The 24,965-nt window shown below is 38.1% G+C and overlaps 1 protein-coding gene across 2 annotated transcripts; it reads right to left on the bottom strand.

The window, feature by feature from the left end:
* Positions 1–2,057: 2,057 nt before the first annotated feature.
* Positions 2,058–20,204, bottom strand: RB195_020489 (uncharacterized protein; the record flags this gene model as incomplete). Of its 2 annotated transcripts, XM_064188804.1 has the most annotated exons (16): positions 2,058–2,108; positions 2,334–2,429; positions 3,115–3,189; positions 3,328–3,454; positions 4,504–4,598; positions 4,678–4,791; positions 4,956–5,028; positions 5,239–5,336; positions 5,648–5,737; positions 5,851–5,930; positions 6,262–6,401; positions 6,473–6,628; positions 7,795–7,863; positions 9,098–9,220; positions 19,991–20,037; positions 20,106–20,204. In XM_064188804.1, 16 exons carry the CDS (start codon positions 20,202–20,204, stop codon positions 2,058–2,060), a joined length of 1,533 nt encoding a protein of 510 aa, XP_064044685.1. The 2 variants fall into 2 exon arrangements, with proteins under 2 accessions (XP_064044685.1, XP_064044686.1); XM_064188805.1 differs by lacking the exons at positions 19,991–20,037; positions 20,106–20,204 and adding an exon at positions 16,239–16,306.
* Positions 20,205–24,965: the final 4,761 nt, after the last annotated feature.

Genomic DNA, 24,965 nt, shown 5'->3' with positions numbered 1-24,965 from the left:
TCCCAATATTGCTTAAAGCCTGTTCCCACACATTCTTATATCAACACGTTCTTTCAATCTGTTTTCACCTTCTTTACGCAAACAAGATTTTGTATTCACATCAATAAGCTGTTGCAAGAGCTTACTGATGTGAGTACAATCAAGATCAATAACCATAATCCGTTATGCCCGGGGTGGGACCTTGCTACTATGAATAAGACTCCAGTGATGACTTGACAAAAGCAATGTACGCAATTGCGCCAGATTTCAGGTTCTTTTGGCCAGCCTGTATGTTTTCAAAAAACACGGCATTATACAATACAAGTGTGCGCTAACATTGGGAAAATTCCTAGTTGGAACATAAATTTCTTGAAGTTACTTTTACTAAGATTTATTTCAAAGTTGTGAACTAGTTAGTAGGACTGAATTTGAAGTTGTTCGCGTCTCTGATTCTTAATACCATACATATTTGTAATGTAATAGCAGTTGTACCGTTTAAGTTCCACTGTTTACTTTGAATGCCACTAAAGTTTCGTTGGCGAGCAAAACGGCGCTATGCTCAAAATCTCCACGTTGAACAATTTCAATAAGAGTGATCTGTAACGATTATGCCCTATTTGTGACACTTCTGTCATGATCCTCCAGGATAGGATTGGGAAGAAAAACTCTCCTTCCTACGGCAAACTGCATCCGACAAACAGCATTAAAATTTTTTAAGATTTCAAGGATGTAGAGTGAAATGATTAAGACAGCTAACTTTGACTTTAGGGTAAATGCTGAAATGAAGGTTGACCACAACTCGAGCAGTTTTAGCAGTTTTACACCAATCACGCGTTTCTGTTTGAAAAAAAAATCATCACAGAACGTAAGCTTGGAATTAGCTTCAAAGAATGTTCCTGTGTCAGGAACAAATATGATCTACTTTGCAATACAGGAATTAAGAAGCATCAAAAGCTTCCGAAATCACAGATTACTGGATAATGGCAAAACGAATGTATTCTTGCTAGTACTTCTACGGAAAATGTGCAATCTGCAGAAGGAAAAATTGTGGTAAACCTCCCCATTTTTTCAGGATAAGAAAAACATCGTGATTCCAATAAACGAAATGTTAGTGAAAAACTAGCAGTATAACCTTACGACGATTGTGTATTTGCGATTAATCAGCCATGACCATGACACAATTATCAAATCGTTAAATGGAATTCGGATGAGAAAATAAGATACTTAATCATAATAATTGCAATATCTTCACGCGCGTTACAATAGAATTATCCAGAAAGGACAGAAACAGATGAAGCAGAAGATAAATCCAAAATCTTAAAATGTAAAAGTAGGCTTGACTGTTTGCGGTGATATTTACGAACTTACATTTATTTCCACTTTCAATTCGACCATCATATTCAAATTCGCAAAGAAGTTTATGTAAGACCCCTCTTTAACCTTTTTTCAGGACACTAAGCAAAGCAGATGCAGCAATTAGTGTCACGTACAGGTTAACGAACAACGAAGTTAGTTAGTTGAGTCCTCAGTGAAGTTTTGAAGGGATTGCAACTGAATATCGGGTTAAAAAACCTAACTATATCCAAAACAAAAAAAAACTCTTCAAACCAGTTATTGTTCCTCTTTTCTGGAAACTCTCCCTATCAAACAATTCGGAGTGTAAATCGCCAGTATTCTTCTGTACCTCTTCTCCACGGGGTATCACCGCAAGTTGCGCTGTTGCCAAATCCAATACAAATGCCGATCATCAAGCATTAATCAATTCCAATTCCATTAACTACATTACAAGAGAAACAACAAGTATCTCGTTGGTAATTCAACTAATTCTCCCGTACTTGAACCGCCCTGCTTTATTAAGTCACCGGTATAACATACAACTGAACAGGAAAAATAATCATTGTCAAAATGTCGTTGTAATTTATACAATTGTAAGAAATCTAGACAAACATTGAAGTTCAAAAAGATAGAAGTGAACACAGAATTCTCAATTACTGTAATTTTACAAAGGCCCTTCATAGTGAGTAGAATGTAAATGAATATAGATCGAACAAAACAGCACTTTACCTCCATGCATACGGTCAGAGTGAGGCTTTGATGAGAAGGTAATTACAGTCGCAAGATTCGACTTGCTGAAATTATTGGGTGTTTCGGACCACATGGAAACAAAAGATTGGAGAAATCACTTCGAGAAAAACAGAACAGAACAAAGGCTTTGTTCAACTCCTACTCTAGTGAGAGAATGCTTCAAAAACGCCGAGAATGCTCCAACGTTTTTGAAAAGTTCATTCTGACACTATACTGTTGATATTATATTTTCTATCTGAAAAAACTAAGCCTAAAAATAGGAAGCGTACCAATTTATGATCGCTGGCATAGGTGGTTTCGGCAGCTTTGCATTCATCCGTGACGTCCAAGATTGAGATATTTTTAAAGCCACAAGAAGTCATTCGCTGCAATCAGTGAGCTCTTAAAGTGTGCAAGTGGATGAGATTGGATGAAGAAAGGGACAGAAAAAAAACTTGACAGAATTGTACTAAACAACGAGTTGTTTATAGTTCGTCGAATGAAGGATTCAAAACGGAGTTATCTCAAAGAAGTAATGTTAGACACTTTGAAGCTTTCTAACCTTAAATTATAGTGGTCAAAGTTTTTAAAAGCTATCAAAGGGAGCAGCCCATGACGTTTACAGAATTTCGGATTTCGTAAAATCCTAGTCTATTCTACGTGGATCAGAAACGTTGCCTAGGGAAGTAAAATTAAGTGGAGCGGATGCGTGATGCGCTTCAATCGTTGGACCAGAACGGTGAGCGAATGGGCTCCATGCGACATCAAAGGCACTGTCGATCCGATGGTCAGACCTCTTTATAAAATCCTTCGAAGAAAAATACGGACAAATGGAAGTATTAGTGGAACCCGCTCCAGCAAATCAATGAACAACGGGAGCACAGCCGATACAGGTGTTTTAGCCAGCTCAATAAGTTTTTTTTTTCTCGTGGAACAAGAAGAACACAACTTCTTAGCATAACTGTTCCTCTTTCAAAGGATCTTCCACAAGTACTTTTTATGTAAACATCATCAACAGATTTAATAATATGTTGTAGTTGATCTAAGAGCGACAAAATGCCATAATCCTACCTTCCTAATAGATTCCTCATCCACATCGTGCACAGGTTCGAGCAAGACCAGTTTAGCTTCAGGCTTCATAATATTCTAAAAGAAGTGCATCATAGACGAAATAGTGAGAACATTATATAAGGATCAGAGCTAACAAAAAAAACGGGCTCAGTCCTACCTTAACATAGCACAGCCAATTACACTTTGTAAACGAACTATAATAGTGAAACCTACTGCTATCCTCTTCACACCCTCATCGTCACTGGTTGAGAGAAGCTCGGTGGCAATGAGACAGTCAAATGAGGCATCGCGTTGGGTCCAGTAATCAATTGATGACGCTAACGTTTCGTTCCAGCCGAACCTGAATCAAATTTTTTTATACCACCCTCATACATTCCGCACCAACAAATAAGTGGCACAACTCAAAATTTAAGAACTTGTTAACTTCATCTACAGCCTATCTAGGCAAAGTATTAAGTCTGTGTTAATATTTGAGTGAAAACAAAGAAATAAAGGATGTTGTACACGGTGCACATCTGCTCCCTCAGAATTTGACATAATAATCCAATAGATCATTTCGAGTTAAAACAGTTTTGCAAGACGCTTCAATCTTGATCGAAAAGGAACAACGAAAAAGACTTCAGGATGAGCGCAAAGATAGACCGATGCATTTAAAACGCGCACGCACTTGTAGTCCGGTCAAAACGACCTGAACTTCGGTGTAGTTGCGTACGCGGTTGTGCTCGAAGCAGTACAGTGGAGCTCAGCGGTTGGGATCGAGCGGGGACTCTCGCTGGCATCACTCATCGATGCAGCTCGATTGAAGTTAGCGATGGTCTCGCCTCGGTCCCAGCAGCTAGATCAACCGCGCTTCTTCGAGCGCAGCCGCTTACGCAACTGTGCAGAGCGTCAGCTCGTTTTGACCCAACTATAGCTCAAGAATATCAACCAAACCGAGCGGGGTTACGGACGAGGGTATCTTGGTAGTAATTGAAAGAGGAGTTGTTTGCAGTTTTCCATGGATACACTAGCGAAAGGAGATAAGACAGGATGTTTCAAATAGAGCAAAGTTCCTAAGAGACGCGATGCAGCTGTCGATGTTTATTATTGTTAGATGGGGTTATTCAACGTTTCTCTTCCGAAGTGTAAGACGTATTTTGAGATTTACCTATGGAGTTTCGTGGATAGCCTCCCGTACGAAAGCGGTTTACGCCAGAGGTGCACAGCAACAAACAACAATTCTAACTTCCACCTATCTCTGCTGATTAACAATTACAGGAACTTTATTCTAAGAAGTTAGGGTCGAAGTGGCTCTCTGCTAACCTTCTTATTCACTCCATTTCTCTCGATTTTCCTGTATTGACAGTAAATATTTCCTCGATATTTCAAACGATAAAGGAACTTTCATACCTTACTCGCTGATCTTTCTGATTGTTCGCCCTCGTTAGCGAGGTCCTGTATAAATACTCTTTCGTTTCAACATTCCAAACGTTACATGTGAACTTCTGGAAAACTGTCATTATTTAAGAGAATGTCAGAGAATGGTAAGTTCTAAAAAAAAAAAAAAAAAAAAAAAACACAAACCTCAGCCAAAAGGTGTGAGTTAATGTGCAGATAAGGTGAGATCTGTCTAGGTGTGAACACATAAGCAGTACCATTTTTCGGCACTATTTCATCGTCAATGGCGTTTGAAAAAATCTGAACATTTATAATTGTGTTAACACTTTGATTGTTTACTTTGATTTTTGTCATAAATCATGAAGCAGAAGAAATTTTAACTACTGTACAATTGTTTATTGGCTGATGCAGTACCGTGCCTCTCTCAGGTGAACTGTGCAGGGAATTCACAAATTAGAACCCACCTTGTCAGTCCATACGTATTTCTCACTATCGAGTTTCGCGTCCCACGCCAGTTGTTCGGCATGCCAGGCTTCGCTAAATTAATTATACTTCAAAGAACAATAAACAATTCAAGAACGAAGAACTGTTTCAATGGTCGAATTTTCACAAAGTTAAAGAAACTCTAATGTTCAGGTTATCAGAAGGGTTACGTTCCTTACGATGCAATAACTCTATTTTCCGCTTATACAGTATCCATAGAAGCCGGAAAAGATAAGCTGGGGAAACTAAAACTTTCTAACAAACCTGAACAACTTGAGCAAATCGTTAACAGTAGTTTCTTCGTCTCCGTCAGCTGGCACTTTCTTTGTCAACCAATGAACTTGACGCCAATTATTGGATCGCTGAAAAAGAAGTGAGGCCTTTTCCTACTTGCAATACCTGATACCTAATTACTATTTATCCTTCCCGCAAAGCAATAATTTGTTAAATAACAGTGTCATATAGAAAACAAATGAAATTTGAAGACTTGTTGTAAAAACGTCAAGTTTGAATGAAAAGCATGTTCTTTACCTATATATTCTGTTGTTACTAAAGCTATGTAATGAAATTTGAAGACTTGTTGTAAAAACGTCAAGTTTGAATGAAAAGCATGTTCTTTACCTATATATTCTGTTGTTACTAAAGCTATGAAATGAGTTTAAAAAATTCATACCCTGATGTAAGTCGGTACGGAACAACTCCATTGCACATCGAATCGCCATACTTTCCCATCCGAGTCGCGATACCGAATGGCGCGGAGAAGCTTAACAAAATAGAGCTGTCTGCAACTCCATAATTACAGTAGTAAATTTATTTACTTATTTATTACTGTAGCAGATTCCCAAGCATATAATAATCAGCAGGGAGAGCACATACCTTGATATAGAGCGAAGAGAATCGGTAGTGAGTAGGATTTGTCTCAACAGTTGAATGCATAGTGCTCTGTTTTGAACGACCTAAAAGGTTACCAACAAATAACAATAATAATTTTAATAACAATAATAACACGGAATTCCAATCTATTGAGAAATTCTGTCTATTAATTATTGTACTAATTTACAATCTATCATTGTTGGGTAAAAACAAAACGAGGTTCGGTCCAGTTGCGCTCAAAACGGTGCTTAGCGGTTAAAATCGACGGAGGACCTTTCCTAGCCCCTGTCATCGCTGCGGTCCCTCCTCAATTCCATCCGCTACTCCGACTGCGCCGCTTTACGCGACTGCGAACTTCATGTCCTTTGACCCGATTATATCAAATATATAGAACTGTACAAAAAAATAGCGTACCAGTACTGGGCTCAGAGCAACTCTCCCTAAGATGAAGGTAACCGTCAGCTCGAAGCCATCTCATAGCGTTGAAAAGAAACTCAATCACCTCTTTGTCGCAGAGGTACATCATTAGCCAATTAGTGAATACCAAATCAACACTGAGAAATATTTCAATGTAGCTACGGTAATTTTCAGTCAATGTAGGATTTCTATTCGGTAATTGGCTCACCTTTTTTCCTCCATTTCCAAATGAACAGCATCACCTATTTGGTAGCTGATATTACCCAAATGAGCGTTTCGTTCCTGATTCTTAGCGATGAACGACTCAATGAAGTCTGTCGAAAGCACCCAACGCGCGGTTTCTGCTAGCACGGTTGTGAAACGCCTGAATAGAGCAATTCAATCATTTTCAATTCATTCACTATATATTTTGTCGCCACAAACACCTTCACAGAAAAATCGTGGATTTTTGTTTAGAGAAGAAAATTTGCTAAAAAGAATCAATCCGCTAGAAAACACATCCGAACATGGTGCAAAAATTGTGGGAAGTGATCATGCAAAGTCCTAGGCCAACGAAATGAAACAGATAACATCTCAACTGATGTGTCTTCAACTTTGGTTGGAAGCTTTGCATACAATCAGGTCAAAACGACCAGACTTGTGTTTCAACTATGCAGAACAGTTGTATTCACTGTGAGACTCACGCTAGCTCCAATCAGACCGTAGAGCTGAGGGTGGATCCCATTGCAACACTTCCAGCGCAATCGCTTACGCAATTGCGCCGTAAGTCAGATGATTTTCACCTGTTTATCAGTGTCTGTAAGTGTTTACAGTGGTGTTTACCACTTAATTTGTGGTGCAGCGAATTTCAACGTGTTTTCGATGAGAGTTTTCGATTCGTTAGCAAAGCGTAGAAACTTTTGAACAAAGAAAAGTCCTTCTTAAGGTCAAACCGGAACTCTCGCGCAATATCTCTCCCTCTGAATTTATTTTAAAGTGGTCTTACTAAGTGGGAACATAGATTTTCAGTCATTCCGCAATCATTTTTGTTGGAAGGGATAAGGAAACATTTTTCACAATACATCAGGTTACGGTAATCTCTACAACTTTGCTTCTCTATTATTTATCAACTCGCAAACACTATATACTAGGCAGGTTTGATTTTAGGGATTGAAAGGCTCCTACGCATTTATCAAAGATAACTTGAATTCTCCCATGAGAATACGTTCGAATCTGAGGATCCTGAACTTGGATATCTTCCAAGTTAGATGGTTATTCTGACATCAGGAAAAAGCGACGGCGCCCCTTACTTGAAGTCTTATCATTTTAATTACGCTGATGGAGCTTAAAAAGGTCTTAAGGACATCAAGTCAGTACATAAACGGGAACTGGGACAGTGATAAGAGAAGGAGAAGGTTCACCGCCACCTAAAACTCTTTGCAATCAAGATTCATGAAGATCCGGAATATTGGCGCATTTTGTGCGAAATGTGCAAAAAACGAAAGAAAGAAAGAAGAAGAAAAAAGAAAAAGAAGAACTTAAAAAAATCACCCGATCCCTGCTCCAATATCGACAACATCCTTGTTTGTGAGAAGAGGTAAGCTGGAGAGTATTTCTGCTCTGAAAAAAAACACACTTATAACAATCACAAGAAATATCCTCGTAGCTGCTGTTGAGGTGTTCGCTTCGTCACCAATAAGCCAGGAAGAATAATGTTTCCATGAGCTATCTATCTAATAGCAAATGTTGAGTTTAGATGCAGTTATCAAAGAGTAATCCCGAAAAAGCAAATACAACAGTAGAGCACTTCAATTCCCTATCTTTGACTGTTTGATAAACTTCCCTTCTTTTTTGTTAGCGCAACTAGCGCCAAATCCGCACTAACTTCAACATCAGGTATCTTTTTTTCTTTACATTTCAATGCAATCGTAGAAGTATCAAAGATCTAGCAATGAGTGCATTCCTGAGCAGTACAGATAGTCGGATCAAAACGACCTGAAGCCTGGTGCAGTTGCGTAGGCGGCTGCACTCAAAGCAACCCGACTGACCTTACGGTTGCGATCGAAGTGGGACCATTAGCTACTTTCATTCATCTCCGCAGTACGAGTCGCAGCACTACGGTTAAGGTCGTTTTGACCAGATAACACAGTAGAAAGTGGTTGTGGGGGAGGGGACACTCAACACTGCTCCAATCTAACTGTACTGAACCTGCAACTGGAGGGCAAAGAATCATTCCTGGAGCGCAAAAGTCGTACTTCAAACGCGGACTACGCAGAAATCATTTCTCAGTCCACTTCGCTCTGGTTAAAAGTACTATACGATATGACTCAGCTATTCATTTTTAGTAATCCTGAACTTTGGAGAGTTTGGTAAAATTAAAGGATGAGTAGTTCCAGCTCCATCTTCCCTTCTTTGTTCTACCTTTAGGTAAAAGTTCGTCCTTTAAGACTAATGCTTAGGTTTTAGGACCCCGACTGATTCAGCTATTCACTTTCAGTGGCGATCTAACGATCGAAGAAGAATTATCACCTCTTCAAACGCTTCTCAAATGAAGAAGCCATTCGCCACTTAGGGATAGTTTTTGTTCTCTACGAGCCTTTTGTGCCTTATGGGCGTTTTGCGCTTAAAAATGGTGTTCACTTAGAGCAATATTGAATTTATCCCGCTCATCCAATCACACTTTAGCCAAAAAAAAAATTACAAACCAAACGAACATTTGTGGGAATTTTAAGATTTTTGTGCGCAACCACCTGAAGTGCAATTTTTGCACCGCTTTTATTCCGTTTATTTTATTTATTTTTATTTACATTTTTGGTCTTCTAGTGAGATATGTATGATCAGAAAAAAAACGGACCTGTCACTTGCTTCGAGATCGTTAGCAGTTTGATTAAGCATCATTGAGTTAGTGTCAGGTTTATCCGAGTATTTGTCCCAAAACGTTTTGAATAGATCCCGTCGTACATCGGCAGTCATCGTGCTGAAAGCGTACAGAGATATATACAGTAACTTCGCAGCACAACTAGGTGAAACAGCGAATAAACAGAAAAGATGGGATGGGGAACAACAATTAATTGTTACTGGTTTTTAAAGGCAGCATTCGACGAATCTGAGGTGGTATGGATTTCAGGTGGAGTATCCGTATACGGGTTCGTAGATTATGGAGACCGGGTGGTTCCGTTCATCTCTCCCTGAATCACTGCAAACAACCGCCTCCAGAATGCTGTTTTGTACAATGCCTTCTATTGCAGCGCGCCACCTTTGCACGCGTAGCGTCCCTTACTGCCTATCGGGGCAGTCCGAATTGATTTTCGACGAATCGCCGGGCGGAGGCGGCGCAAGGGGTGGGGCGTTGCAATAGATGGTGTCGTACAGAACAGCATTGTGGAGGCGGCTGTTTCCGGTGATGCAGGGAGAGATGAGCGGAACCACCCTCGTCTCCATAATCTACTACCCGTATACGGATACTCCACCTGAAATCCGCACCACCTCAGATTCGTGTTATGCTGCCTTTAAAAATAAATACTTTCCTCAAATTGTTCTAGAAAGAACTGTTATATATGTTAAGTGTATTCATGCTATGTAAAAGTGAGGAGGTGAATCACGAATCCATATACACAGTGAATCATAACGAATGTTATGCAGACCGCTGTCCGATGTCGTTTCTAAATAAAATTCAGCACCACCTGAATTGCTGATGAGAAATTTACGCTGTGACAATAATATCGTTGCGAGTAGGGAAAATTATACTTGTTCATTCCTTTGTGATAAGAAAAAACGAGAGAAAGGTGAAGGTGCATCTAATATTGCGATAAATAAGGTGAATACAACTAAAAAAAGTCCACGTGTTGAACTATATTCGCCTACCCCCGCAACAAACAACAGGATTCGGAAAAAAGATAAGAATGGAACATTAAAAAATTACATTAAAAGTACTATTTTAAAAAATTAAAATTTAAAATTAAAAATTTAATTTATAAAAAAAAATAGATTAGAATTAAATTTTAAAAAACATTAAAAATTAGTAAATATAGTGTAGTCAGTGTATATGTACTCGCACCTTTGCAAATATAACATATAATAAATACTATGATATGACACAAATCTTCAAAAATAGCGGGGAAGAAAATAGAAAATAAGAGTTATTAGGTTGGTCCCTAAAACATGGCGTTTTTTTCTAAAGTGAAAACTTTGCGTGAAAAATAAAATTCTTTGGTAAGCGTTCTATATCGTTCGATAGAGAATTACATGCTCCAGAAAGTAGTGCGGTTAGTTTTTTTTTCTACAATAATGTGTTTGCTTTCTGTTCTTCACATGTTCTTTCTGTCGTTAAGATGGACTGTTAAGTCGATAAAAAAACAACATTTTCGACACCCGCTTTTTGCGCTCAATCGAGGTCCCACAGTCACACAAGCAACCAGAAATTTGCGATGTGTATGTCGTGAGGTTTTGCTCAATAATGAATAATTCTCAATGCTCAATAATGAAGGAATTGAAGCTCTGCATAGACGATTTCTTCGAATGGAAACCAGGTAATTTGCTCCACTAAGAGATTGAAGGTATTGTTGAAAACGTAATTTTGATTGATTTGCTTCAGCTGTAGCCAAGATTGGATTTGATTTTCCAAACTCTGAGAGTCCAAACCAAACACTTGTTAAGTGCAGCCCAATCGACTTTGTTCACGAAGCAAAAAGAAAATGACACTCAGAAAACCATAGGACTGCAATAAAATTTGCTGCCACTCGCACATCTACATAATTCATGTAGAGAGGCTTGATTTGTCCCTGTACATGAAGGACGTAGGTGTGGAATGGTAGGAAATTTGTACCTGGCAGAATAGAAAACAAAGGTTCCTGGATATTATTCGTTACGGTTTAGTCGATCCAAAACGAATTGAAATCGCTGAGGTTGTGTAAGCGGCCGCACTCGAACCGCCACGGTGGATCCAACGGTTGCGATCTAACAAAAACGCTAGAGGCAGCGGTTACAATCGAGGTGGGACCCCAGCTAGCTCCACTCCAAGGGCAGTGTTTGTCGGAAGAAGCCGGTGGCGTCCCACCTGATCTCAACACCCACGATCTATTGCGCCGCTTCGACCGTAGCCGTTGGCATAATTGCGTTAAGGTTCAGGTCGTTTTGACTCAACTATTTTTTGTTGCAATCGTTTGACATAAGTTTTATAAAAGATCCATAAAGTAAGTTTAGAAAGGTGAAAAATAGGTGTGGTTCCGCTCAGATCCCCAAATTGTGTTTAAAAAATGCGCGGGAACGGGGATCTTTAATGCGAGGTAGGTTGGAACGCGCCACCCTTGTGCACGCGCTTCGTCCACGAGCGAGCGGCGAAAATCGATGAGGTTCCCTCACTAACTTTCTCAAGTAGAACCAATGAATAGGATGCTGAGGGAAGCGGAACATGTACATGTTGGAGGCATGTTCTAACGCACCTCGTACCTCGCTGGAACTAAGACGGCTCCCACAAGGTTTTTTAGGATGATTAAGGGAAATTAAGCGGGCATGCGCTCATATTCTACACCTCGAACTTCATGTTATCTATCAGGTCCCCACATGTCGTCGATTTTGATACGTTCTGCATTTACGAAGTGAAGAGCTCTGCACTTTCTTTTGATGCTGAAAACTAGTGGCGTGATCCGAATAGTTTTAGCAGTCATGTGGCAAGAATATTCACGTGATCTAAGTTGAAAAGGCAGGGCAAGAAGTAAAGAATGTTATCAATTAGAAACAAGCGAAATTACTGATCGTAGGGAATTGATGGTGAGGAATTGACGATAAGAAGTGTAGGAGAAATCGTCAGAAATTGGTTTCAGCTTTTTGTGAACAATGAAAGTAATTTTTCCTGTCATATCGTCGGATTTTTCCCGATAATACATAGAAATAAATAAATAGAAAGATACATAGAAATCATAATCCATAAAATACATAGAAAAGACAATGTTATCTCGACATATCGTCGGATTTCCCCTGACATGATAGATATAATAATCTGAAGAAGGAGAGAGGAAAAAAGGAGGAGGAAAAAAAGAGATATGAAGACAGAGGGGAAAGAAAGACAAGAGAGTTCTCGACACGAAGGTGGACCATCCTCAAAGTTTTGGCAGCATGCAATAATTCAAATACAAATACAACACATAAATACACAGAACAATAAATAAATCCATCAACACAAATACAGAACGAAATTTTGATTCTAATTAATTCTAAGGATGACCTTGACGTAAATGTAATCGTACCCTACAACAATATACATATACGTTTAATATAAAGATATAGATAAAGATATGGATTAATCTGGGCTCAATATTTCCAACTAAAAAGATAAAGATTAATATAAGACGCCAGTACTGCATCAAAGCTATGCAGTACAATTTTTTCACTTTTTTTTTAAAAGTTTACATTCAAAACCCAAAACCCTAATTTTGATTTCATGGGGGAAAAACGTCTTTCAGGAGAGAAAAAAAGCGTTGATAGACAGTCCTTATCGAGAAGCTTATCACCTAGACCTCGACTCGAAAACAACAACATCTAAATACACTGTATATATTCTTCTTAGGATCACTTTCACATGTGAGAAATCACTACTAATCGAACTGGTTCTCAACGTACACAGCAAAGTGTTTGACGAATAGTGCTGGTCAGCATCCAGAGCGCGGTAGGTGGGAACCGATGATATCATAGTGTTACTACTACACGGTTACCGGTCTCGTGGTTAAAATGTTTCCATGGTTAACCGTGGGAAAAAAATGCTGTCTCAATGCATTCAAGAATCAATTTGAAACTATATGTGTTTATTTGTCATTATTTGGTATTGGTATTTTTGTTACTATTTTTTCCATTTTTTCATTTTATTTTTTGGTTTTATTTAACAGTTTTATTTCTTATTATTTTTTTATATTTAGTCATTACATGCTTATCTATGTGTATACGAACGGAATATACAAGACACAAATACAAATAAAATAATAATAATAATAATAATAATAATAATAATAATAATAATAATACAAATATACAAATAAAAAAATGGATAGAGGGTAAAAAACACAGGGTACATAAATAAGTTACTCAATACAAGTAGAGTATTTGTAGGTATCGCCCCAAATAATCGATAGTTTATGTTTATATGTCCGAATACTGCCATTTAGCAAAAAGCTCCACGAAAATCCAAGCACTTGAATCGATTCTAACCATATTTTTCTGGCAAGCAGTTTGTTTAGACGAGTTTATGTATGGAGAAATTATTACGAAGAAAACAAGTAAACAAACAAATGTATACGGGTGTAGAGCGCAAATCAATATGTGCAGCATCGTCATGTAAATGCTGGAAGCCTTCAACGAATGCACTTTTGCGATAAATCCACGAAATAACACATAAAAAGAGGTTTCCGAGGAAATTTGGATAAGTTAACGTCATAGAGAGGGAAATTGATTCATCGATTTTGCGCACAAAGAAAAAAAAATGAATAGAAAATTAAAATGTTTCATGAAATGACTAATACGGCGAATTCTGTATGTAACAATAAACGATAGAGCGTGAAAAATCGAGCCGAGAAATTCCTAGGATTTATTTTAAGCTTCCAGTGCACAGCGCTTTGTGTACTGAGAAATCCGGTTCTAAAACGAATTGATGATTAACAGATACTAGTTATTTATTTATACGTCAATGAATTATTTAGTTATTTATTTATACATCAATGATTTATACATCAATTTATTCGTCATATACATCAATGCACCAAAATTCAAAGAAAAGGTGCATCAAAAGAAGAAGAAGGAGAAAAAAAGGAAAACACACTTTGTCTGATTCAGAACATTTGAAATAAAAATATTAGCAGATAAATGATGTACTTAATCAATCTTTGATGTTTTTTTCAAAAATCTGCCAAAGTTCAGGATTTTTTTAAGGAATGCTTAGATATCATTGCAAAAATAGAGTCAACAATTTAAAGGTTCAATAATGTCACATTACCAACATAGACTGTGAAGGAAAAATCGCGGAAAATGCGAACAGAACAGTTTTCCGTTTTTTCGTTGCAATTGTTGCAGTTATCTTATGATTTTCACGTGTTCCCAATTAGGCAATAATTCAGGAAGACATCAGTAGGTGGATCTGTGTATTACGTCCCCCGTTAAAATCAAAATCGTGTTTTCTCATCTGCAGAACACATGATCGTAGGTGAGAAAAAGTGCAAATTCGACTGACCACGCCCAATGAATGGCACATCTGCCACAAAAATCACTACGTTCTTGCCCTCTGAGGGAATTATTGGTGGTTTTCGGCAAAGAGGACATTCGTCAGCTAATGGCGTGAATAAATTTAGAAAACTAAACTAACTATTCTAGAATCCACGAAGGAGAGGACTTAAATAGTGTTATAGTCTACAGTTAAAAAAAATAAGCACGCTATCGGACGCTTCTCGCCCCGAAATGACTCAAGTGGGAATCGACGGAACTGTAGCCAACGCTTCTTTATTCGGTAATTACACTGCAACGCAACGCAACAGCCGTCTTCGTCGTAACTTGCGAGGACAACTTTGCGACGGGAACACAAAGTTGTGAATTTTGAACCAATAAAAAAAACTCCGAGAACCCCTTCGTGGATTTTTTCACACATTCTCACATTCTTACAGTCTCGTTTTAAACGACAAACGCGAAAATGGGCTAAACGAACCATTGTAGTGTTTAGTTGCAAAAAAAAAGAAACACAAACAGATGAGTATTGATCAAGACCGCAAATTTTCTGGAAAGGACAACTAAGAAGAAAGCCACCTATGTAGATGTCAAATTTTCCCACTCCACGATCGATCGATGGTTCGAAACCGTCCTTGTGCCAACCGAACCTTTCATCCCTCTGGGGTCGATAAAATGATATCAGAATTCTCTGAGTGAATTGATATGTCAACTAGCCCCCGTAAGTAACGGTATAGTACTCTATATAATTGTACTGTAACAACTCGCATTCGTAAACATCGGGCGATTCTGAATTGACATGAACGCGGTCCCAAGCGGACCAAGCACTTTATCCTTTTCTTAATATCAGAGAAGACGCTCTCCATAACCTTGTTGAATGTTTGGATCTTCGATTTCTTGGACTTACGTCTTTCTTGCCACGTGGGATTTCAATTCAAACGCTGTACATCGCAATCGCAACGCGATGGGCTACGACACGAACTGTGCAAGGCTAAAGAGTAATTAACTATTACAGTAGTGTTGACTACAAATTTGTAGTATGCACTGGGTTAGCACCCTGTTTACGGCAGTTAGTCCGGGAAAACACGCCACCGGAAGAAAAGAATTGAAATGTGAGAATTTAAGGATCTGCAAAATTTAGTGAAAGAGTGGAATTGGATCATGAAAACAAGAAAAAAGGATAGAAAATAACAAAATACGGGGTTTTCCTTCTTTTTGTATACCCAGGAATCTCCGACAATTCCGTAAAGAAAATCGGATATGGAGAATGAAAATGATGAAAACTAGGAAATAGTGGAATTTAAGGAATGTTGAGTTTCCTACACACTTTTTTGAACTATGATCTTCGAATATTTGCTAAATACCTTGTCGTAACAGCTGTGCAGAACAAACCGGGCGGGATAAATAGTTGAGTGAACTGCTTGCTCGCCGAAATCCTCTACGGAAAACATGTTTTCGTTCAACTGACTGACTGATGTCAACGAAAGAGCGCGAAATCTCAGAATTTCAGTTTGCATATGATTTTAGGATACGAACATTCCATCCGATCATTTATCCTTTCATCCATTATATCCAACAGATCAACTCATGGAACATTTGAACATTAACAGGGAAGAAATATCCGCAAAGAATAGAAACCTCCTTGGATTTCTTCTATTCTTAGTAAGAAGAAAAGTGAATGCTAATGCGAAAAAATGTTGACAAATGAAAATCTTTGGGTTAATTGGGAGCTTTGTTTATCAATATCGATTCAGTAATATGAAAACAAAACAACGACAAATTAGTGAAGTTACCGATATTCTCTGACAGTTCTTACACTAAAGCATCTTCGAATAAATCGACCATACAACAACCGATGCATTGAAGGGATAACCCCTAATGATCTGGTGGAAAGATTTGAAAATAACAATATTTTTGTGGTTCATACTACACATCATTCATACACCATATTTTTTGATTTAACTAATTAGAAAAAAGATTAGGAGAGCAAATTATGTTTAGATTTGACCGGAAGTAAAAATGAAAATAGAAAATAGAAATAAATAATGAATAAAAAAATCACCTATCACCTAAGAATTAATAAAAATAAGATAACAATAAAAACGATTACATACATAAAAAGGGGAAAACCACCAAGACTACATCAGATTCAAAATACGTGAAAATATAAATTCGTTCCTTGGCTGGCGTTGTTGTTTTGCCTTGGGTTGTCAGTAAGGGACAACCCTTTATGGTGATCTTTGGCATGGAGAAGCATTTTAATAGGTGCTTATCGAAGAATAACACTGTTTATCACTGAACTACTAAAGAAAATAACGAAGAACGATAATAACGAAAAACAAAATGCAGGAGATTTTCTTCCAAAACAATTCGTAAGCTTACATAAAAATGTAATATGAGCAATGAAGGCGTCAACGTTTCTGTATTGAACAGAAATTTTTGGCGAAATTCTAGTGAGCTCTGGTGTTTCTATATTCTGTTTTGTGGGACACCTACGGGTGTTTTCAAATAAATAAATAAATAAATAATGGAAAATAAAAAAAAGATCCGAAAAAAAGGGATGAAAGATTACAAAGATCAAACGTGTGCACATACAAGCGTGACTAAGCAGCTGACTTCACAAATACAACGTATTGCGTCAGATCCCGGTCCCAACAGCAAATAATCAGTACTCATCGCAAGAGAGAGAGAGGAAAAAATGAATTTTTATTTCATTTCTCCACTTATCCAATCATAGGACTTCAAAAAATACTCTAGACACATTTTAAGATTGATTTAAAATACTAAAAGTTTAAAATACTATTTAAAATACTGTAGAAGAACTGTACTATTTTGTATTATTATTACATATATAGATACATATTATTTGTACTATTTTTCTCCCTCAAGCAAAAAAGCTCCGACAAACAACGAAAAAAAAACGACCTAAAACGCAAAATTCGCCCCAAATATCTGAGTTTTTTTTTCAATTTCTTTTATTTTTCTTCCAATTCAGCTCAATTTTCACTTTTTAACTAAATTTGTAAACATGTTGATGCATTTCCGCCACGAAAAGGACTGCGTCAGGCCCCACTGACAATGAGTTTGCCGACTTTTTCTTGACTATCCTGACATAGACAAATGTGTTTTTTTTTCTTTTTGGTCCACTATCTGTGTATGCGAATAAATAAATAGATAAATAAATAAAGTAAATTTACATTGTCACTGAATGAAAGCAGGGAAATCTTAAATATGCTACAACATGTATGCACTTTTGACATCATGAACTATAGGGAACATTTCAAGAGGAAAAGATATGAAAAAGCAGTAATAAATATGTTAATTTAGTAAGTAGCAATTTTCAGTGCTGTTACTGCGTAATACTAATTAAAAAAATAAATAATTTTCAGTAAATGCTTATGTTCTTCGCTAGGCAAAGATCACAGTGAATATTTAACGATATCAGTGCGACCAGCGAATAAAACGTCTGATGATAGGTGACGGCGTTAATCATTAACGACGCAATGAAAGAGATCGTACGTACAATGTGTGACAAGGTGGGAAAAAATTTCCCGAAGGAAAAAAAAACCACTTCAATTTAACAGCTGAGATCAGACCGAATATTCGAGAATATTTACTACGTACTCGAGAATACGTACCACGTATTCAAGAATATTTACTCAGATATAAGAGATCTTACTTTTTTTTAGCATAGAGGATAAGAGTAAGGAGTTCGACCAGGCACAATAAAAAATCAACTACAAATGAATGGACCGTTGAAGTAGCCGTTTCTAACAGAACGTGTTAAGGTTCGTTTGAACAAGTCAAAACAGAAGAGAAAAAAATGTGAGAAAAAAATATGAAAAGAATGGAAATTCTCTCGTGATAAAATTCAATCAATAAAATTCATTAAAAATTCACGATTATTCACGATTCGTGGGATTTCATTCCGTTCACATTCTCTCTTGTTCAAAACATCCACACATTATAGACTGTAATACAGTAATCTTCCGTAGAATATCGAAATTAAACGACTGTCTTCTCATGGAAAATCTCAGGAAAACATCGATTAATGGAAAAGGATGTGTGATGACTGGATCTAAAGTCATGGAGTAATAAACGTAGCAACTGGGATGAAAAACAATTCTAACCATGAACGAACAACTAAATGAATGAATGAATGAATGAATGAATGAGTTAATGGATGAACGCTGTATGAGCGTATGGATGATTGGGTGAAAAAGCGAGTGAATAAATGAGTGAATGGATTATTGAACGAACAGATGATTGAATCAGTGAATAGATTGATGGAGAGATGCATGAATGGTTGAATGAAGGAACGAATGAATGAGCGGATGAATGAATGGGTGAATGAGCGAATGAGTGAACAAACGAATGAATAAATGAATAAACAGACGATGGAATGGATGAATGAGTGAATGTGGGAATGAACGGATGAGTGAATAAATGAGCAGGTGAATGAATGAATAAGTAAATGAATGAGTAAATCGGCAAGTGAATGGACGGATGAATGAATCAATGAATGGATAGATGGAGAGATGGATGAATGCTTGGTTGAATGAATGAATGAATGAATGAATTAGTGAATGAATGATGAATGAGCGGATGAATGAAGAGCGCTATCGCTTTCATCAACAACCTATTACCTATTATCGTCATCGAAACTTCTCCTATTCCTACTTTTGGAACTTATGAAATTGAAGCCGTACGGCCATATTTTTATTAGTGTAAGCATTTAAAACGATAGGACTAACAGTCAGCACTATTATTCTGGTACAATCACGGGAATTCCGTTGAAAAATGGCGTGATACGCGATTTCAAGCGCGCTTAATAGCATTATTCATTAGATAAGGCTGGAAATTGACCATAAAAAGTAGCGGAAGAGGAACAAAGTTCGAAGAAAGATAAGAAGCAACACAATCAAGTAGAAACGAACAGAAAAAAATTAGGGAAAGAACAAATTCAATGGTTACATCAAGCTCGTATAACTCAAGCTTAAGAAAAATAAGTGTAATAGAGAGGAATGAACTCATAATGGTTGTGATTTTCTCGCCGATTACTACTTCATTTACTACGTAGGTGCGATAGGGAGGAGTCGGACCTTCCTCAGGTGAAGGGGGTCTAGCTCATGAGGTGCAGTCCGCGTCCTTCACCAACCGTCCAAAAGTGAAGAGAGTCTTTTTCCCAACCGAGCAAAAGTGAAGGGGGTCGGAGCACCGGGTTCGACTGTCCCATGTATGATTTACTATGATCAACCCCCAATCTTTGTCCAACAGTTAAGACTTTTCTTTAAAGAAATAAAATCTTCCTAGATCTTATACTATATTTTTATTTCTATTTTTTTTTTCTTTCACATAAATTGCACAAAAGCGGATAGAAAAGCGAAAGAAAAATAAGAAAAACAACAGAAAATCCTTGTTTGTATTATTACGTCACTTTTGTTTAATTATAATACTGGTTTAAATAGAGTTTGTACTGTAAATACACTCTAATCCAGCCAGAAAAAATGACACATATGTAAATAATTGACGGAAATAAGCTCACCTCTTACTGGCATCCGTCGCATCCGCATTATTTGCACCGCTGAGGCCCTGCAGAGAAGAGTTACTGTTAGATTGTGTTTTCCTCAGATTAAAAAACAGTTATACAACCAACTTACTAAATCGGAAGCGCAGCATATACAGTCTTTGGTAACCGAACAGTGATCGAATGCTACAGTTTTCACTGTCTTGGAATTGTTTTCCGACTGTCTTGACATCTTACTTTGGAATCTGCTAGTTCAATACTAAATTCTTAGTTTTATCAGTTTCAAACTTTTGATCTCTTGCAGTTATCGACTTGATTTGCAATTTGGTCGCCGCATAATTAGTTTAGCTTTTTTTTCGCTAAATTTTTTCCCTTAAAGGCATCACTCCACGAATCTGGGGAGGTGCAGGTTTCAGGTGGGTTATGCCTTATTTGGGGTTGTAGATTATGGGGTGAAAGATGATTCCGTTCATTTCTTCCTAATTGCCGTAAAAAACGGCCCTGAAGATGCGGCTTTAAGCGTTCCGGGGCGCTATTTTCTGCAACGAGTTCGATTGGAGCGCGTCAACCTTGAGCACGCGCCGCATATTCCAAAACTGTTTTTTACGGCAATTAGGAAGAAATGGACGGAATCACCCTCAGCATAATCCACGACCCCGCATCGTCCGAGATTCGCCCGCACAGACACAACCCACCTGAAACCTGCACCGTCCCAGATTCGTGGGATGATGCCTTTATATATTGGCATTTTATTTATTGCTCTTGTACAAAAAGTGATCTTCTCTTCTCAATTAATGATAATTCTATGGAAAATCATATCCACATTCGCTATATACCACTTTGAGAGAAGTTAGCTACCAGCAAAATCATTTCGCGATTTCAGAGAAATTTTTGGCGAAGGAAAAATCAGCAAAAGCCAAGTTGAAAAATGATTCGAGAAGTTCAAATCGGTCGATGCAAACCTCGCAGATGAAGAAGGGAGGGATCAATCATAGAATTTCGACGGCCAGGCACTTTTTGCCGAAGAATTCAATGTGGACCTTCGACCATAGTTCATCATCCCGAAAAGCTTGGGAAAGTATGAAAATTGACTGTATGGGATCCCCCTAGGAGTTCTTAAAAATGTTTCAACAAAAAACTAAACGTGTTTGAATTCTTAGCGATTTGTTGCAATTAGATTAGCTGACTCCATTCCTGAAGAATGTCGTCATTGGAGATGAATCATGTCTTCCCTCTAAAAACGACAAAAATAAAAAGAAAGTTTACTTCCTGCCGGACGTTTCACTCAAAGGAATAACAAAAGGGATCCGGCATCCACTTTAAGGAGACAGTGTGATGTGTGTGGTGGAACAGAAGCGGAGTTTTTTTTTTAATGATTAATTATTAGTTTGTTGAGATTGTGAAATGATTGTGCTGCATTCTAGCCATTCCCGACGTGGCCGAGCATACTATAGCGAATGTGAATATGATAATCGATAAAATTTTTATTAACTTAGAAAAGAAGATTATTCCTACACAAAAAATACTGAAGAGGACGTTAATTTTTTTTTAAAGAAAAAGGATGAGAAGGAACTAATACAAAACCCTAGAGTATTTCCAAAGATGAAGTATTTAGATTGGGTTGGTTTAAAGTGATCGCACAGGATTAACAATTTTCATAGAAAAAATATGAGGACCGAATAAGATTGAATAGAACTGCGTTTTAAATTATTCCTGACACAAGATCACATTTGAAATTAACATTAGGTAGATCAAAAATCGTAGGCGCAGTAAGAAATGGTAAGAAATAGGAAGACATTGAATTCTTATATGGTAACTGCGATTAATTTGAGTTTTTCTTGAGGCGAGGAGCTACAATTTCTATTTCTTTTTTTCATGCTTAAATGTTCTAATTCTTACTCCATCGTCTATAAAATTTTCCCTGGAAACTCAGCTATCTTAATTAATTAGTAACTAATAGGTTAATTTAAACTATACCTTAATAATGGACGATTGGAAGCGTCTTCGATTGATTATTGTATTGATTTTGTGGAAAATTTTTGTGGAAAGTCAGATTAAATTATAGAGTCAGATATTTTGGTGAAATGAAAGCGAAAAGGAAATGAAAACATCGTGTAGAAGTGTAATTCTGAAGACAAAACTCGAAAAGTACTGGCGTTAAGCAGCTGCTGCAGCTGCTCACAAAAACCATGTTGATGAATAATATCGAAGCGTTAATTTCACTCAGACATTCAAAACAAAAATCTAAATTGCCATAATGAATGCAAATGATGATATCATATGGAAAAGGATTTCGATTTCGAATTGATAGTTGTACGGAAAAGAAGCCGTTATGTTTCCCGCACTTTTTTTTCTCCGAACAACCTCATTTCAGTTCAGTTATTATTCAGTTCTACTAAGTTATCCCATAAGTTTCTTCCCCCTCTTTTTTTTTACCATTTCTGCTGTAATTTATTTTTAAATCAAAAAACAAAGATATTCCAGCAGTCAACATTGTTATTATCAAGATAGTCATCAACAATTCCACATCAGGACAAGACAATTCCATTTAGGCAATTCCATCGATTGGGTGGATTGTTGATCATTTTCAAATGCCCAGATTTCAGGCGAGTATGAATTAAAAAATTGGTCAACCTTGAAGGAATCTCAAAGGCGATTTTTTTTTTATTTGGCACCTTTCTAATTACTAATCTCTTACTGAACGTTGAGGTCGGGAAAAAAGAAGGTAAAGATAAATCGGAAGAATCCTAAAGCCAAAGGAACCAATCAATGGGAATGAAGCGGTCAAATTCGCCATCCACCACGCTATGATTCATTTCGCAACTGATTCACTGGATTTCACAACCGTCCTTAACCCGTCCAGCAGATTCACTGAAACTCTTCAGGTGGATAAGCGCGCTCCAGCGCAAACGTGTACCTTGGTTGGATAAATTGCTGCGCATGACGCAGCGGAAATACGTTTCCGCTCGTTTTAGCACCGGAATTTTTTCTCCAAGAAACAGCTAGGTCCCGCAGCGAAGTGCCGCTGCACCGAGGCTGCGTCAGCGGAAATAACCAAAAAGTATTGGACAACACCATTGGAAGATGAAATAGCTGATAGTACTCGTTGGCACCGTATTTATCCTCCCAAATGCGAACACATTGGTGTAACCATCCAACAGTTGTCAGTCGCCTGCAGGCCTCGGCCACAGAAATGTGCTCCTTCACACCTTGACAGATGGCGCTCGGTTTACCCGGGTATCCATATGTCAACCTCTCATTCTCCGCCCGCATCGAAATTAGTTTCTTGAAGATCTTATTACTGGAGAGAGGGTTGGGTTCTCTACGACTATAACGCGTACCCTGCCGAATGGCTCCATCGAGGAGAAGACCCAAAAGACTTCCACCCCAAGAATGGTGTTTCCTCTGTTGCTTCTGGGATTCGTGGGGAATGCTGTTTTATGAGCTGCTCCCACAAGGCCACACCGTCACTGGTTCCATATACCCTAGTCAGCTCCAGAAGCTTCCATCGGCTTTCTTTCGAGAAAAACTGCCGAGACGAGCTTCGGTGCGCCTCCTCCACGATATGCTAGGCCCCGTGTAGCTAAAGAGACCCATAAAAAACTGAAAGAGCTCGGCTGGGATACGGCCCCCCCCCATCCCCCTATTCTCTCCACCTTGCCCCGTCAGACTACCACCTATTCCGGCCCCTTAAGGCTTTTCTAGCTAGGAAAATTTTCGAAGAATTCGCTGACCGCCCGTCCAACTTCTTCAAACTTGAAGAAGTCGAAAGGGCGGTCAGCGAATTCTTCGACTTCCAGGTTCCCCAGTTCTGGGAGAAAGGGATCGCTGACCTGCCCATTAGGTGGGACACGGTTGTAGTTATTAATGGTGATTATATTATCGACTAATTTTTATTTTACGCTGAGTAAAAAAATAAAGCAGAAAAAGGACAAATGGTGAGAAGACTTTCTGTCCAGCTCAATATATGGGCACGGGTTCTGAACTAAAATAATTATTCTGGGTCCGTTATCATATTAGCGTTTTTGGCCTCAAGACTCTAACCTTATTGTCCCTAAAACACTCAAATTAGTGAATCGTGAATTAGCAGTCTTCTTTTTTCTGGATAACGAATTAAATAAATTGAAATGGTTCGCATGCGGCTTCCATGACTATCCTTACTTCTTTTCCACTGACTATAAAGCTTCTTGGGATTTTAGAACACGTATAGAAAACATATATTCAAGAAGAGCTGGACGGCGTCGCATCCAATATGATTCAAGGATGATCTCCGTCGATTCTTCGTTTGACCTCCGAGTCTTCGATCAGCTCATACCCCACGTTTCAATTCACTGAATAGCCTTTGCTGTTTTGAGATTCAAGTTATGTTTTTTCTTTTTCCATTGAGGTACATCAATTTGCTATTTGAATTACTTGTTGAGTAAGTGTTCTTCTTTTCTTTTTGTATGAATCTTCTCTTTAGTCTTCGTAATCACAGTTCTCTAATACAACATTATTCTTTTGTTATTAAGTTGTTAGCTAAAGTACTGAACTATACCTGTTAAAATTTCTCTCGGCCCGCATCCTTTTGGTTCGTGTCTTCGTCATTTATAAAATGAGGCAAATTTCGATCCATAGTCGAGTCAAAACGACATGAACCGCGGTCCTGTCACGTAAGGGGCTGCGCCCGAAGCGGTGCGGTGGGGCATAGCGGTTAGAATCGAGTGGTGCGACCTCTGCTAGCATCGTTTGTCGCTCCATTTCGCGACGCTCCCATGTCGATCCCAATCACAACCCTTTCCCTCCGCACCGCTTCGAACGCAGTCGCTTACGTGGCCGCGCCGATCTTCATGTCGTTTTGATACCGACTATAAACTGTCCTCATCGTGCTATATGCCCCATCGTCCGCATACACAAGTAGATTTTCGTTTTTACAAACAAATATTCCAATACACCAAGAACATGTTTTTGTTATATTTATTTTTATAGTTTCTATTTCAGTTGTTTTCTATTT

The sequence above is a fragment of the Necator americanus genome, chromosome II (assembly GCF_031761385.1).
Source record: "Necator americanus strain Aroian chromosome II, whole genome shotgun sequence".
NCBI lineage: Eukaryota > Metazoa > Nematoda > Chromadorea > Rhabditida > Ancylostomatidae > Necator > Necator americanus.
The sequence above is the reverse complement of the archived record's forward strand: the minus strand, read 5'-3'. Positions and strand labels throughout refer to the sequence as shown.